This window comes from Schistocerca piceifrons, chromosome 8 (genome assembly GCF_021461385.2).
Source record: "Schistocerca piceifrons isolate TAMUIC-IGC-003096 chromosome 8, iqSchPice1.1, whole genome shotgun sequence".
In the NCBI taxonomy this organism is placed as follows: domain Eukaryota; kingdom Metazoa; phylum Arthropoda; class Insecta; order Orthoptera; family Acrididae; genus Schistocerca; species Schistocerca piceifrons.
In genome coordinates this window covers 285,154,534-285,171,559 of record NC_060145.1, presented here as the reverse complement: position 1 = coordinate 285,171,559, position 17,026 = coordinate 285,154,534, and the positions used below count along the sequence as shown (strand labels likewise).

At 43.4% G+C, this 17,026-nt stretch overlaps 1 protein-coding gene across 2 annotated transcripts in view; it reads left to right on the top strand.

Moving 5' to 3' along the window:
- The window catches only part of LOC124711242 (peroxisome biogenesis factor 2), a 104,035-nt gene that overhangs the window by 50,000 nt on the left and 37,009 nt on the right, over positions 1–17,026 (top strand). For both annotated transcript variants that reach the window (XM_047241207.1, XM_047241208.1), the window contains 2 exons: positions 4,121–4,261; positions 10,340–10,510. In XM_047241207.1, coding sequence (XP_047097163.1) covers positions 4,121–4,261; positions 10,340–10,510 — 312 coding nt within the window. The remainder of the gene's footprint in view (positions 1–4,120; positions 4,262–10,339; positions 10,511–17,026) is intronic.

Sequence of the window (17,026 nt, the reverse complement as noted above, 5' to 3'; positions counted from 1 at the left end):
GTTACGGCCGCTCCCGCACGGCGCGTAAACAGAATTCCGGCCGCCGGCCCCTGTTGCCGTCCTGTGCGTCGTGCTATATACATCATGATCGGTCAGAGTGCCCCCAGCGTTGGGCCGTTTGTCGAAAATGTAATAGAAAAGGTAACATTGCTGAAGTTTGCCGCTCAGCCTCAAAAGAATCGAAGGAAGCAGGTACAGAGGACATGGACGTTGACATTCAGGAAGTTTCATCGGGCCAGGCTCCCGAAGCATCGGCACGCAAACTCTTTATCGAGGTGTCGGTTCGGTCGCGCCGGTTACAACTACAAGTCGATACGGGCGCGGTAGTTTAGTTGTTGAATGCACAAACTTATTCTGACCTTGGATCGCCCCCGTTGGCGCCAGTTTACCGGCGTCTACACGGTTATGGTAAACAGTTCATTCCCCTACTGGGTCAATTCACTACCGACGTGACTTACAAATCAGTCACTCGGCCTATTACTTTTATTGTTGTCAGTGATGTGAGCTCAACTAACCTTTTTGGCCTGGATGCCTTTCAAGCTTTCGGTTTTTCTATCGCTGACACCGTACAGTTGGTCTCCGAAGACGTTCCCTATCAATCATTGGAATCTTTGATCTCCGACTTTCCAGATATTTTTGAGGAGGGCCTGGGGCGTGTTTCAGATTTTGAAGCTCACTTAACATTGAAGGCGTCGGCTCGCCGCGTTTTCTACGCGCGAGGCAGATCCCCTTGGCTCTCCGCCCTCAGGTAAAGGAAGAGCTAGAGCGGCTGACAGCCCTAGGGGTCGTTCTTTCCATTTCTTCCAGTGAGTGGGCTTCGCCCCTCATTATTGTAAGGAAGCCCTCGGGAAAATTACGTCTTTGTGGCGATTTCAAGGCCACTATTAATTCCCAATTGGTGGTGGACACCTATCCTTTGCCTCGTGCTGATGAATTGTTCTCCTCCGTGGCGGGAGGCCAATATTTTTCGAAAATCGATCTGTCAGAGGCTTATCATCAGATACCACTTGATGAGGACTCCAAATGGTTGGCGGTCATCAACACCCCGTTTGGCCTTTACCAATACCAGCGGTTGGCCTTTGGAATATCCAGTGCCCCGGCGGTATTCCAGCATTATCTTGAGCGTGTCACGTCGACAATTCCTCATTGTATTAATTACCTGGATGACATAATTGTCACAGGCCGCAGCACGAAGGAACACTTGCACAACCTTCACACCCTCTTTCTCAAATTCAGGTCCGTGGGCTTGCGTTGCAACCTGCATAAGTCAACCTTTTATCAACCATCCATCGAGTATGTGGGCTACACCATCTCTCGGCACGGTATCCAGCCACTAGGAAGTTTGGTCCAAGGTATCGTCAACCTTCCTCAGCCCGCTTCGCTGAAAGAGTTACGAGCTTTTTTAGGCACGATAGCCTATTACCACTGGTTCATTCCCAGGGCTTCCACTATAGCCCACCCCCTGTACTGCCTTCTGCACAAGGGTGTTCCTTTTGATTGGTCGCCTGCATACGAGCGAGCGTTCACCTTGTTGAAGGGCCTACTCACGTCCGCCCCTTGTTTGGCTACTTTTGATCCCCATAAGCCGTTGGTCCTGGCTACAGATGCTTCGGTCCTGGCCCATCACAACGCAGATGGTTCCGAGCAACCACTGGTGTTTGCGTCTAAAACGCTTAGTCCCGCGCAGGCCCATTACTCCCAGGTGGAAAAAGAGGCTTTGGCCATTGTCTACGCTGTTACCAAGTTTCACCCTTTCTTGTATGGCACGAAGTTTCAGTTAATCACTGACCATAAGCCGTTAATATCGTTATTTGGCCCCGCCTCTCAGATTCCGGATAGGGCGGCCCACAGACTACAGTGCTGGGCCTTGTTCCTCTCTAAGTACCATTATGACATTCATTTTCGCCCTACAGGACAGCATGCCAATGCCGACGCTCTTTCCCGTCTTCCGGTGCGCCTGGATCCTACGTTCGATCGAGAGGAGATTGTGTTTTCATTTGGATGTGGCGTCCTGCCAAGCGGTTGATAGCTTCCCGATCACTAGTTCTCGAGTCGCCAGGGAAACGGTAGCTGACCCGGTTCTCCGGCAAGTAGTTCTCCTCATTCAGCAGGGGTGGTCATCCCGCCCTCTGGGCCGGGTCTCGGACCCTCTTCGTAATTATTTTCTTCTACGGGACCGCCTCTCGGTCTTGGAAGGCGTTCTCCTTCTGGCTACCGATGATGCAGCTCCTCACGTGGTTGTTCCTGCAAGTTTACGACGGGAGGTCCTCACGTTATTACATGCGGGGCACTGGGGTGTTTCCCGTACTAAAACCTTGGCTCGCAGACATGTGTACTGGCCCGGTATTGACAGAGAAATTGAGCACTTGGTGGCCGCCTGTTCCCAGTGTGCGAGCCAACAAGCATCTCCCAGGGCAGCGTTCTCTTCATGGCCACCGGCAACCCAAGCATGGGAACGTGTTCACATCGATTTTGCGGGCCCGTTTCTCAACGGTTTTTGGCTCATTGTCATTGATGCTTATTCCCGATTCCCATATGTGGTTCGCTGCTCCTCAACCACTTCAGTAGTTGCAATCCAGGCACTAGCAAAAATCTTTTCTGTGGAAGGTCTGCCAATCACCCTGGTCTCGGACAATGGACTGCAGTTTATTTCGCAGACCTTCCAGGATTTTTGTAGGCGCTTCGGTATTCGGCACGTTTGCTCTCCCCCCTTCCATCCACAATCAAATGGGGAAGCCGAGCGCATGGTGTGCACATTTAAGACGCAGATGAAAAAGTATGTGCACGAATTTCCTGCAGAGGAAGCATTGACGTTTTTCTTGATGGCATACCGGACCACACCAATGGGAGAACGCAGCCCCGCAGAGCTCCTCCATGGGCGTCAAACTAGGACTCTGCTGCACCTCCTCCGGCCTGGTCCTCACCAGTCTTCACAAAACGGAGTACCTGGCTTTCCACTGGGTATGTCGGTCTGGGCCCGTGGGTTTGGTCGCAATCCACGTTGGATACCAGCGGTGGACCTGCGCCGAAATGGCCGCCGGCTCTATACCTTGCAGGCGGGGGACCGGGTGGTACGTCGTCACCAAAATCAGCTACGTCCACGTTTGGGCACCCACCCTCCGCCCTCTCGGACACCGGCTTCCCCATTGCCGGCACCTGTGTTGGTTTCACAGGGGACGTTGCCTCCTCTCCCCGCTGTGCCTCTGCCGCACTGCGATGGTTCTCAGCCTTGGCAGTCTCCAGTAGCTCCAGCACCGGCATCGCCATCGTTCGAGATGCCCCAGCGAGAGCCGGCCCCCCCTAGCAGGCCCGGTTTCTCAGGAGGTTGGTTCACCTGTGGTCGTCACTTCCCCTTCGTCCCCGCCACTGGGTCTTGCCCCTCCCGGGGTGGGACAGGATCCGGAGTTCGACAGCTTGTCGCCCGTTCTGTCCCAGGCTCCGGTTGTGGGACAACGGGGGCCTCTTCATGTGGGTCACTTCCAGCCGTATTCGAAGGTTCCGGCTCGAGGGTTGGCAGATCCCCTAGACTCCGGCCATCCAATGGATGTGGAGGTCATCGCTCCTGCCCGACGCTCCACCTTCTGACGCAGTGGATCACAGTGGCTTCACCCCCCGAAGGAGGAGGAGTGTAGTAGCCACCAGAAAGATCGCGGGAGGCGCACATTGGCACGGCGCGTCACGGACGGTAGTTGCCGCAAGTAGAGTCCCGTCCACCAGAGGGCACGCGAGAATTCGGACGCGACCTCTGCCGGCATGACAACAACAACAACAACAACAACAACTCCGGCAGCACGGGCCGTGCCCAGTCAGTTAACATCGGGCATGCCTAGGACACAGTCCCGGTCTACGCTAAGTGAAGTGCGACGTAAACGTGAACAGTGTTACTACACACACATTATTTACATGTTTATGTGTTTTAATTGCATTTCTGTTTAATGCTTGTAAGTCTCTTATATCCGTGTGTGCTTATATTCTGTGTAAATTTCTTGATCTTTTAAAATAATACTTGTTTGTGTAGTACAGTAAAATATGTATAATAACTTATGATTGAAGACTACACAACTATGCCTACCTACTTAAGACCTGTAACTGATTCATGTTGCTTTCTCATATTTAACAGTTGGATGCTGTGGACCTTGACAAAGAAATTGCAGCAGTAATGAAAAATCAGATCTTGACAGTGACAAAATTTATGAAGGTTGGATTCCTTGGCCGATGGGAACCAGAAATTGAGGCCGCTCTTAGCTACATAATTTGGAAGGTACAGTTATTTACAAACATACAGGGTGGCGCAGGATAAGTCACCTGATTTGTTTCATGAATGACACATTTGTTGGTGACAAGATTTGTAATTTATTGATTTAGAAGTAAAGAATACAGCTTGGAAATGTAACTTAATGAACCACATGTTCAATATGACTACCGTTTTGGTTTATAACTTCTTCAAGCCGCACACATGCATTTGTGACGACTTTCTGACACAAATCTTCGCGAATGGCATGGCATAACTCTACAATGACAGCCATAAGTTGCACGGGGTTTTCTGTGGTACACCTTCTCTTTGAGGAACCCACAAAGGAAGAAGTCACATAGTTTAATGTCCTTCTCTGTGCCAATATAATGCTGTTCGTCGCCATGATCAGTAACACAATCTTCATCTTTTGTGCAACAGTCAAACATACTTTGTCCACCATCGTGGCAACTGAAATGGCGGACTCACAACAGAAGCAATGAACTAGCAACAGCATCTGGCATAATTTCCATGAACTGCACAAAGTTGAGCGGGGAGGAAAAAAAAAATAGACATCCTGCCTCCCTATGAGATGTTTTGAAAAACCTACTTGGACTTCACTACACTTGTTCTTAACTTTGATCCTGATGCTCATAAAATTATTCTTGAAAGAACAAATACATAATACTAAATAAGGTATTGTGACACACCATTACCTAATCTTTCAACAGGGACTGACAGAAAAGTACATGTATTGAGTTTGCCCCTGACAATGGAAACTGGAGCACTGATTTCTGGAATGATAACCTTGTGAGATGAAGGCACCATGTTATCAGGGCCATTATTTTGAGACATTTTTCTACATAAGCAACTAATCACTTGGTGCTCCCTCTGACCCCCCCCCCCCCCCCCCCCCCCCGCCCTTTTCTTCGTATTTTCTCCTGGAACACTTTTTCTCATCTTAAATTTTTCCTACTAATTGTGATATGCACTGTATACAGACCTTGCACTAGGATGCTCCTTTCAGCTACACTGAAGAGCCAAAAAACTGGTACGCCTGCCCAATATTGTATAGGGCCCCCACGACTACGCAGAAGTGTCGCAACAGGATGTGGCATGGACTCGACTAACGTGTGAAGTAGTGCTGGATGGAATCATGCAGGGCTGTCCATAAATCTGTAAGAGTGCAAGGGTGTTGCATGGCATCCCAGATATGCTCATAATGTTAATGTCTGGGGAGTTTGGTGGCCAGTGGAAGTGTTTAAACTCAGAAGAGTGTTCCTGGAGCCACTCTGTAGCAATTCTCGATGTGTGGGGTGTCACATTGCCCTGCTGGAATTGCCCAAGTCCATCAGAATGCACAATAAACATGAATGGATGCAGGTGATCAGACAGGATGCTAATGTACATGTTACCTGTCAGTCATATCTAGACATATCAGGGATACCATATCACTCCAACTGCACATGCCCCATACCATCACAGTGCCTCCACCAGCTTGAACAGTCCCCTGCAGACATTCAGGGTACATGGATTTATGAGGTTGTCTCCATACCCATACATGTCCATCTATTTGATACAATTTGTAACGAGACTCATCCGACCAGGTAACATATTTCATGTCATCAACAGTCTGTCGGTGTTGACGGGCCCAGGCAAGGCATAAAACTTTGTGTTGTGCAGTCATCAAGGGTAAGGGTTGCACTTGTGTCACATTGACTGATTCTCTTCAGTCATCATTGCTCCCATTCTTGCAGGATCTTTTCCCAGCCCCAGCAATGTCAGAGATTTGATGTTTTACAGGATTTCTAATATTCATGGTACACTCGTGAAATGGTCATATGGGAAAATCACCACTTCATCGCTACCTCAGAGATGCTGTGTCCCATCGCTCATGCACCAACTATAACACCAGGTTTAAACTCACTTCATAACCTGCCGTTGTAGCAGCAGTAACTGATCTAATAACGTTTTTTGGGGGTGCATTGTGCTACCGCCTACTGTCAGGTACTCCATATCAGCGACCTCAGTAGTCATTAGACATCGCGAGAGAGCAGAATCGGCACTCCGCGGAACTCACAGACTTTGAACGTGGTCAGGTGATTTTTTTGTCACTAGTGTTATATGTCTGTATGTGAGATTTGCGCACTCCTAAACATCCCTAGGTCCTCGGTTTCCAATGTGATAGTGATGTGGAAACATGAAGGGACATGTACAGCACAAAAGCGTACATACCGACCTCATCTGTTAACTGACAGTTGAAGAAAGTTGTAATGTGTAATAGGCAGACATCTATCCAGACCATCACGCAGGAATTTCAGACTGCATCAGAATCCATTGCAAGTACTATGACAGTTAGGCAGAAGGTGAGAAAACTTGGATTTCATGGTCGATCGGCTGCTCATAAGCCACACATCACGTCGGTAAATGCCAAACGATATCTCGCTTAGTGTAAGGAGTGTAAACATTGGACAATTGAACAGTGGAGAAACATTGTGTGGAGTGACGAATCACAGTACACAATATGGCGATCCGATGGCAGGGTGTCGGTATGGCGAATGCCCAGTGAATATCATCTGTCAGCGTGTGTAGTGCCAACAGTGAATTTCGGAGGTGGTGGTATGGTCATGTTTTTCATGGAGGGCGTTTGCACCCCTTGTTGTTTTGTGTGGTATTATCACAGCACAGGCCTACATTGATGTTTTAAGCACCTTCTTGCTTCCCATTGTTGAAGAGCAATTCAGGGATGGCGATTGCATCTTTCAACATGATTGAGCACTTGTTCATAATGCACAGCCTATGGTGAAGTGGTTATACGACAATAACATCCCTTTAATGGACTGGCCTGCACAGAGTCCTGACCAGAATCTTATACAACACCTTTGGGATGTTTTGGAATGCCGACTTCATGCCAGGCCTCACCAACCGACGTCGATACCTTTCCTCAGTACAACGCTCCATGAAGAATGCGCTGCCATTCCCCAAGAAACCTTCCAGCACTTGATTGAATGTATGCCTGTGAGTGTGGAAGCTGTCATCAAGGCTAAGGATTGGCCAACCCCATATTGGATTCCAGCATTACTGATGGAGGGCGCCACAGACTTTTAAGTCATTTTCAGCCAGGTGTCCGGATACTTTTGATTCATAGTGTATCTCTGTATTTGAATCCAATACTGCCCAAAACATCACACTTGTCACTTATCCGCTATGCTCCTCAACAATGAAGGTGGCCTGAATGAAGTCACCATGGGAGTTTCTAACACAGATGTAGGCATCCTATGAAGCAGGCATTAAAACAGGACTCTTCTGGAAAATTCCCACAAGAGCATGCCACTCAAGTGGTCATTACAGTCTGAGATATTCATCATTTCTGGATAATGGCATGCATGCCACACAACACAAACAACAACATCTATTGCCAAGGATAAAGCTTTATGTATCTGTACAAGAAGTATCTGTAAATTAAGTGTTGATGATATGTTTTTTATATGGATTAAACAGCATGGAGATATTACAGAATTTTAAAGCATATATCTGATTCTAAGTACAACACACTGATCTTGTCAAAAGACAGGAAATGATTTAGTCTTCTATAGTGATCCTGATTCTTCAATCCAGTATCCTCTGGGTGCCCAATAGACTGTGCAGCTGTTGTGTCAGCTTATGTAAAGTGCTGTCTTTGCGCCTGCTGCTAAGTTCGGTGATTCTGACAAGTGCAGCCTTCTCCTCACTTATATTACAATGAGTAAACAAATAAGAGATGTTTGTCATGCTAAAGATGGCACATATCTATATCTTCTGTTAATAGAAGAGTTCAATGTGGCAAGTGCCTAATTGTCACCAGACTGCATTAGGCACCTAAGAGTTGGTCAAGTTATTGACATTTAACACACAGGCATTTACCACTTTTGGTTAGAGCCAAATACTGGGCACATCATCCTCAAACTCGTGTGAACACTGGGCTTTACATGGACCACTGTGTCATGATTCAGTTTAAACTATCACCACCAAGATCAAACACTGTGATGCACAAAATATGGATGACAAGGGCTGTCACTGGCTGGATTGGATTGTAATAGCAAATACGCAGTCTGCAGAGCAGCTGATCTCTCGTAAATGCTACACATGACAGTAACATGTGAGCAGTCACACTATCTAGCAATATCTTTATGCTGTGGAATAGAGAAGCCATTGTCATTAGAAATCTTATAAATGATAAGATTGTCTGTTGATTTGGAGGAAGGGGACTAAACACTGAGATCATCGGTCCCATCGGATTAGGGAAGGATGAGGAAGGAAATTGACCATGTCCTTTCAAAGGCATCATCCCAGCATTTGCCTGAATTGATTTAGGGAAGTCACAGAAAACCTAAATCAGGATGGCCAGATGCAAGTTATGATAAATGTACTTGCTCATGAATGATATATAAGTGTGTTGAAATGCAATGTATGATTGAGGATCGTGATGGCTTTCATGTACAGAGAATGTTTGTCAAATAGAATGATACCATTTCACTTTGAAAATCGCTTGTACACCCAATTGTTGACTACTGCATCTTATCTGAAGGGTGTGTGCAATGTAGCAGTACTCCTGAACCATAAGATGGGCCTGTTAAATGCTCCGCAGGCACAAGGGTAGTTGCCTGATACCTAGTCTCACTCACGACTGTGGCGTAATCAACACAGCTGAATTGACGTCAAGATAGATGTGTATGACTTGGACCTCACTCAGCCTGTTTCCCCATGTACTGCAGGCAGCTGTTGAGCAGTCATGGATCGGAATAGCTTCCCACCAGTTCAGATGTCTTCCTCAACTTATATCACAAGTTTCCCACACTCATTAGGGAGGGGGGGGGGGGGAAACTTACGTGAAGAAGGGGTGCAGAGATATGTTTTCACCTGTATTCACATCATCATTTTATTTCTGAATGTAAACACAGTGTTCACTGAAGTAAACAATGCCATTGTTCAGTACTTCGGGCCACTGCAAATGACACAACCTTTATGCAAGAATAATTAGTTACAACAGGTATAACACTAGGTGTGCAATAAAAACCTGAGGCTGTCAGCAAGATCTAAAAGATAAAAGAATTTATAACAATCTGTATGCTTAAAATTATGTGAGAACATGATTCCTCAAATCATTGCACTACTGTGTAGATCCTGACATATTATATGCAGACTTCTATTTCAAGCTAACACAGATTTTTCGCTAAGCATAATATGCAGAGCCAGTTTAAGGCTCAATGGACACAAGCTGCCACCTGGGTTGTCAAGCTGAGAGGGGTGCCAGAAGCATCACAGCTGCAAGATTTCTTTACAGGATATCTAACAATTAGTAATGACCACTTGGGGCATCTACACTGAAGGTCAAAGGAACTGGTAAAGGCATGCACATTCAAATACAGATATACACTATGCAATCAAAAGTATCCAGACACCTGGCTGAAAATGACTTACAAGTTCATGACCCTTTTACTATGTACAGAGAATAAACTGAAAGCGACCTCTATACCATGGAGATTTTAGAGCTCCTCATTCAGACAACTCCACTTGACATATTTTATCATGACAATGTCTGACCGCATGTGGTAAGCAATGACCAGGTGATCTTCAAAGACAGACTGGTACTACCGACTCCTTTACTTGTATGTTCATTCATTGATATGTCTGGAATGTGATTGGTTGGCTACTTGACATAGTCATCCAACAACTACTGTTGATGCTTTGTGTACTTGCATGCATACCACCTGGAACAAAATCGACAGGACTATATCCAGCCCCTCTTTGTTGCCACACTATGTTTTTTAGAAGCTCTAATTGCAGCTTGTGATTTCTTCATTAAATACTGAATTCTCAAAATCACAGATCATTACAATTATAAATGTAATAATTTGTGTGTTATGTATGTAATCTTTGATATAGGGTACATGAGCTTAAACTAACTAGTTTTACACTCATGTATCTTCTTTGGTGTTGCAGTTTTGATAAAAAAAATTGTGTATATTATGAAGTTCTATATTTTGTATATCTCAGTTGAATATTTACATCACTACAGAGAGTCATTTTGGTTGAATTTGTTTTATTGACTGTATCTTCCATTTGTAGCTATCTGTTGAGAAGAATCACACTACTTTTGGTATGCAATTATTGGGAACAAGATTTGCTGGTCAACCTAACAGACAGCGATTGGTAATGTTGGCCGTATTGACTATCGGCTCACGTTACTTCAAGCATCGCTGGCCAGATATTTCCAGGCAATGGAAATTGGGACCTCAGGTGAAAATAATGTAACTAATAATATAACTAAATTTCCTTCCATAATATCTATTGATAATTTACTGAATGACCAATAAAATTTGTTGGTATTGTTCTGCTAACTGTGATTTTGATAGATGGAAGAAAACCAAACTGGAACAGAAAAGTAGCAGATGTATTTGTTGACTGCCTAGCATAGCAGCAAGTGAACTGAAGTCCAGGCCATAATGGCAGCATGTTCTTGTTTATGTATGAGAAGACAATGAGATGGTGACATTGTATGATCTGGCAGAGTGCTCTTGTTCTAAACACCTAGCAACAATTAAACAATGGAAAGGCAAGGATAAAGGATAGATATTGCTACTAATCATATAAAAGAAATGTTGAGTCACAGATAGGCACAACAAAAAGACTGCTACACATTTTAGCTTTTGGCCAAGAGACCTTTGTCCGAAGTGAAAGCACACAGGCACAACTTGTGCACACATGACCGCTTCTCTGGCCGCTGTTGCTAGGGTGAGTTGTGACTGTGCTTGATGGGAGCAGCAATCTGCTGTGATTGGTGGGGGTAAGGAGGAAGCATGGGGTGGTGAGTGGTGGTGGTGGTGGGGGGGGGGGGGGAGGGGGATAAGCAGGGTGGCTGGGCGAAGGCGCAGTGCTGCTTGTGAAATGTGTGGGGACATGGTGTGTAATGTTTTAGGTGAGCTAATTTAGGCACACATTTAGGCGAGCTAATAGGCCGCCCAGAATTGCTATGAGGTAAGGTGTATTTGATGTTTGACTGAACATTAACAGGCGAGGGCCCAGGGCATATTGTGGCAGTTCCAGCCTCTGGCTGGGTGATCAGCATGAACGAGTTGAGGCACAAAGTCTAGCAGTGTTGACGGAAATGGGGAAATCCTGAAGCTGGGAATTTAGATGGCTGTTACTCACATGGTGTTTGTGCAGGAGATGCCCCAAGGAACGCCGAGTTGTCAGGCAATCTTAAAGATGGCTGAATTACAGCTCTTTGAGATTCAACAATAACTCACGTCAAATATTAATGCAAATCTGAATACATTTGTGATCTCAGAAAAATGAGGTGCATCCAGTGATACAGTATCTCAGTACCTGTAAAACAACAGAAATTTCATAGTAAATAAACGTTTAATCAATGAACTATGAATTAACAACTTTTGTTTCATGTGATTTCAACACATATCATCTCGGATGATAGCATTGCACTATAGCTATTATCTCCAAAAACTAGGTAGCTGTACCTATATTATTTCTTGGTTTATAATGTCTTTTATATCTTTTTATTACACAAATCTTTGTCAGAACATTGTATTCTCCACATTTACACAGCAAATGAACACAGCATCAGTACCTCATATTTTGTCATACCTGTGTTTTTATTTAATGAATAGTTTATTATTTTGTCAGTAACTTTATTTAAATGTTGGTTGCAAGTCATATTTAAAAAAAATGTTGCTAATTTAAAAGTGATCAGTGTGTTAGTGGACAGCTCATTTGTAAAGAGAACCAAAACAAGCTTCTGGCAAGCAGGCATAAATAATTGTTTATATCATATTTAATGACAGTCTGTGGTCATTTATTGTGAGCACCTTTGTACAAGAATACTGACTTATTTATGGACAAACCTTTATTTATATTTATTTTGAATTTTTTGAGTGTGACTAAATATTTATAACATTTGTTTATTTAAATATTGTTGTGATATATTATTTCAGTAGAGGAAAGTGGTCATATTGAGTGACATCGTGTCTTTAGACTTAAGAATGATGTGTTATTTTTTGTGACGACAGCCTTCAGACAATGGAGAAGCAGACAGTAGCGGAACACTAGGGGAGTCATGTGGAGACTGGGACTTCTCATGTGAAGAGCTCAAGAGAGCGATTCTAGACACTTTATGTCGAGTTCTTGAAGAAGGCTGACCTGCCTGCAGTAACGTGCACGATTTGCCATATAAGTGATCGATTATGGGTGATGAATAGCCACTACCATACTTAAATTTCTCAAGGGACTTTATATTTCGAGAGGTCTGAATATGTTCCAGACTGGAACTCTTAGCAATTTCTGCTCGATTTACAGAACTGAGAATGGGCAGAGTATGAGCTAATTTATAAATCATCATGTTGAACCCTGAACTGTTTTAAATTGGTAAATACTTCATGTACTGTGATTATGAAATGGACTTAGTTTTTGCATATTTTTGGATGATTACTTAGCTTGAGGATTTTGCTATCATTCCTGTAATGCTCTCAACATAACTTTACTCCATTTGATAAGGCTACTTTCTGCCGTATTTTAATTGAATATTGTAGGACCACTTCCCATTTACTTGAGATGTCCTTCCTTGAATAAACCCTATTTGACATACTTCTCTGTTTTCTATAGCAATTACAGATGTTAAAATATAATCCTCATTATTAAATTATTCATTTACTTTTATTTTGTATTTCTGTGTCTTTTGTTAACTTGCAATTCTAACCAATGCGTAGACTGTTTGACTGCAGGATCACAGCTACAGGTTGTTATTTGCAATGTGCATGGCTCGAACGTATGACTATTTCAACTATTTTTTCAAACAGGGCTGTGCATAACCCAAGTAGCTAAGGTACAAGTAACCACAAGTAAAGATGCAACTGTTTTGCTCGTATGGGATACTGTTCAGGAAGAGCAACTACACTATCTGTAACCGTTAGGTATCATCACAGTTTTCTCGTTGAGGATATGACTCTAATCCTTTCAGAATTGCAATTGTAATTCTAATCTGTTACAATATTCTGTGATCTAGGTCCTTGATTGATGTCGCACAGATATTCATCGGTTATGACAACAATCAGAAAGGAATTCCACAAACAATTAAATAATTCATGGTAGTTAGCTATATGTAACCGAAACTGTGTGACATTTGGTTATAGGTAATAAATAAAGGTTGCCAGTTCGTAAGTGAGCAAAAGTTATTAATCCTTAAGTGTGAAGGTAGACAGTAACTGAACAAAATGCACATGCATGAGCTGAATGGAAAAGTTATGTATGACAATATGTCTTTGAGTGAATTTTCAATGCATTGAAAAGCTTTGTAATTGATAGTATAATACAATACAATATAATATAATATAATTGATAATATTATCATTAGTTATTAAAGTGCGCGTCATATATCTTGGCGGCCGAGTTTAGGTTCGTTCTGCGCATCTGACGTCACAAAACACAGTCAGCCAATGAACAGAGAACGACGTTGCCAGATCTCGACAGCAGTGCAGAGCACGGACGAGTGTCTTCAGTTTTAGAAACGTTCAGTCATAAATAAAGTAATAGAACAAAAGCAATGTCTTGATAGCAGACTTTCTTTTACAGAAAGTTTGGAAAAAGCATTCTTTATACCAATTGCTTCATATTCTGTTAATTAATTAAACCAAACAAGCAATAAGACTCCTAATTGAGGCGATAGCAAGGAAAGGTGTTTGTTTCAATCTCACGAACTGCTTTTTCGCAATAAAGAACAGTGGTAATTGTTTATTTCCTATTGTACTTCGACGAAGCGTGAGTAATTCATAGTGATACCAACAGTGTTTATAAGTAGTTGCGTGAGGTGTTAGAGTCCTTATGGAGTTACACTGTTCGATGAGCTGAGGTAGCGGAACGGTTAAGGTGTTGGGCTGCCATGTGAAAGGTTATGAGTTCAAACCTTGTGCGCTGCTTAATATTTTCTTTATTTAAAAACAATATTGGAGTGCCTTACTTCACGAATTTTATTCGTTTGAATGAAATTTCTAGTGCTTTGCCTCTTCATTAACTTTTTCGCTGCTGCAGGCACGTGCTCCCCACATTCCATGCTGTGCGCGATTTTGTCATCACTGCACTTCTCGCCTGTGCAGACACATGGTGTTCCCACTGCTTTGACACACTTATCATTCGATTTCACAAAAACTATTTGGCCAAAAAATTTGATTTTTACACGTCTTCTTGCCTGGTACCTTCCCCCCATAAATGACTTAATTTTGTTTTGATGTGCAGCATTAAATGTAGTAAACCATTGCATGAAATTTTGAAGAGTTTGCAGAGGTAAAAGTCCATAGCGTATACTTTCCATATGGTTGATTTTAGTTGCCACAATGTTGAGAATGAAATGTGGACAAGATACCTAAATTTCATATAATATTTACTGTATAACAATATCTCATTTAATTTAAGTACCACATAGGTGTCGTATGTAATATTGAGAAATATTCCGTCTTTCGCGATTGTAATAAAAGTTTTACATACACACGGCACGTTTGGCTTTATTTTAAAGCACTTCCATCGGTGAAAGGTATGGCACATACACAATGGTATTCATGTTCTATTTCTTGTTTTTGTTCCACAGTCACAGTTTTACCAATGGTATTGAAATATATCCCTCTTCTGCAACTGTAATAAGCGACTTATTTAGACCAGACGCGGTTCTCTCTTTTGAAGCATCATAAGAGGAATGTATTTTGTGTCCTCCATTGCCAAGTCACCTTTTGTAGTTTTGTGCTGCGGTAGCACAATATTCAACGTTTGTGTTGGCTCATCAGTGTTTTAGCAAATAAATGCTGTTTGTGTGTGCCACACACAAAATTATATTTGACTTAGATCTGAGCACTTCACTGACAGATGTTATATTCAAGTCCTAATGTTTTTGTAAGTCCACAGTTTTGTTTAATGTATTTTGTCTACTTCCTTCTGATTGATTGAAGTGCTTTAAAATAAAGCCAAACGTGCCCAGTGTAAGTAAAACTTTTGTTACAGTCGTGAAAGGTGGAATATTTCTCAATATTACATACGACACTTATGTGGTACTTAAATTAAATGAAATATATAGGTATCTTGTCCACATTTCATTCTCAACATTGTGGCAACTAAAATCTACCATACGGGAAGTATACTCTATGGACTTTTACCTCTGCAAACTCTTCAAAATTTCGTGCAAAGGTTTACTATATTTAATGCTGCATAATAACTGCGTTGAACATCGAAACAAAATTAAGTCATTTATGGGGGTAAGGTATCAGTCAAGAAGATAGGTAAAAATCTAATTTTTGAGCCAAATAGTTTTTGTGGAATCGAAATGATAAAGAGTGTCAAAGCAGTCGGAACACAATGTGTCTGCACAGGCGAGCAGTGCAGTGACAAAATTGCCCACTGCGCGGAATGCAGGGAGCACGTCTTTGTAGCAGCGAAAGGGTTAATGCGGGCGTGGTGGCTTTACTTCATGAACTGCGTGCTCCCCCCTACACGTAAGCTTGTGAACTATGCTATACTATGGTGCTGCTTCTATTGGCGCGTGCGTCGTGTGCAACTGGCAACGCAGCAATCACCAGCGTCTGGGCGGGCATGCGCGAGCCGCCAAGATAAAAGAATTGAACTATAGGTGTTAGTAACACATGATGTGAGATGCACTGAATGACATTGTTCATTGTAATGCTATCTGTCATCAGGTTTTGTGAACCAAACTCCCATGACTCATCACTGTTTATAATAGATATTACTTCAAAAAAGGCTCGTAATAGCTTTGTAACAACCTCGGAGGTCACTCCACTCCTAACCACTGGCAGTGTCATGAATGACCAACGCTGGAAACACAATGCTTTCAGCAGTCAATATGCCTCTACCTACGGGATGCACATTACATATAAGAAGTAAAGCTATATTAGTACATGTGATATCAATTGTTTACCTTTTTGTTGTGCTGACTAATAAGTCATTATTTTGAAGTGAAGTGTGCCATGTGTTAAGTACCTACAAAGTGGTGACACTGACCTATCATGAAACAGTTTCTGCAGCAACAAGCAGAAATGGAACAATTGCAGTACCAGTTATGATGCTAGCAACAACTGGTACAACAGCAGCAGCAGCTACTCTGTGATCAGTGGGTGAGATGGCTGTGCTACAACAGTGACACAAGACACAGCTTTGAACAAGGACAGAAGCAGAGAGACCACATTTGGCAAAACTGCAAGAGTCGCTGCAGTTGCACAGCCAGGAAACTTCATGTTCAAGCATCCCAACATTCACTGCCACCCCTCACTGGTGGCGGCCAGCACCAGTTCTACTTGTGCCATGGGTGCAGCCCAGCCTGCACCCATCTGCACCCACAAGGTCGACCAGTCTGGTTACCTGCTACCATTCCCTGGGACTGTCCCAACAGTGCAGGTGAACCACACAGCATTTATAGCACCAGCCCTCTGGAGCAATTTTCCCTCACTTTGGTTTTACACACTGAAAGCTATTTCATCACCGCTGGGATAACGCAAGACTCCACCAAATGCACATGTGGTGGCTCTACTTGACAGCTGCTCTACCAGTGAGGTTAGCGACATAACCACAAACTGATGCCTCCAGGAAGTACGAGTACTAAAAGCTGAGCTCATTCAGTGGCTTCCCTCTCTAACAAGCAATGCTTAAGATAATTGTTGCACAGGGAGGAAATTGGCGATAGGAAGCATCACAGTGCCTGTGACACCTTCCCACCTTCGACATACCGGATGTTCTGGACCCACTCCT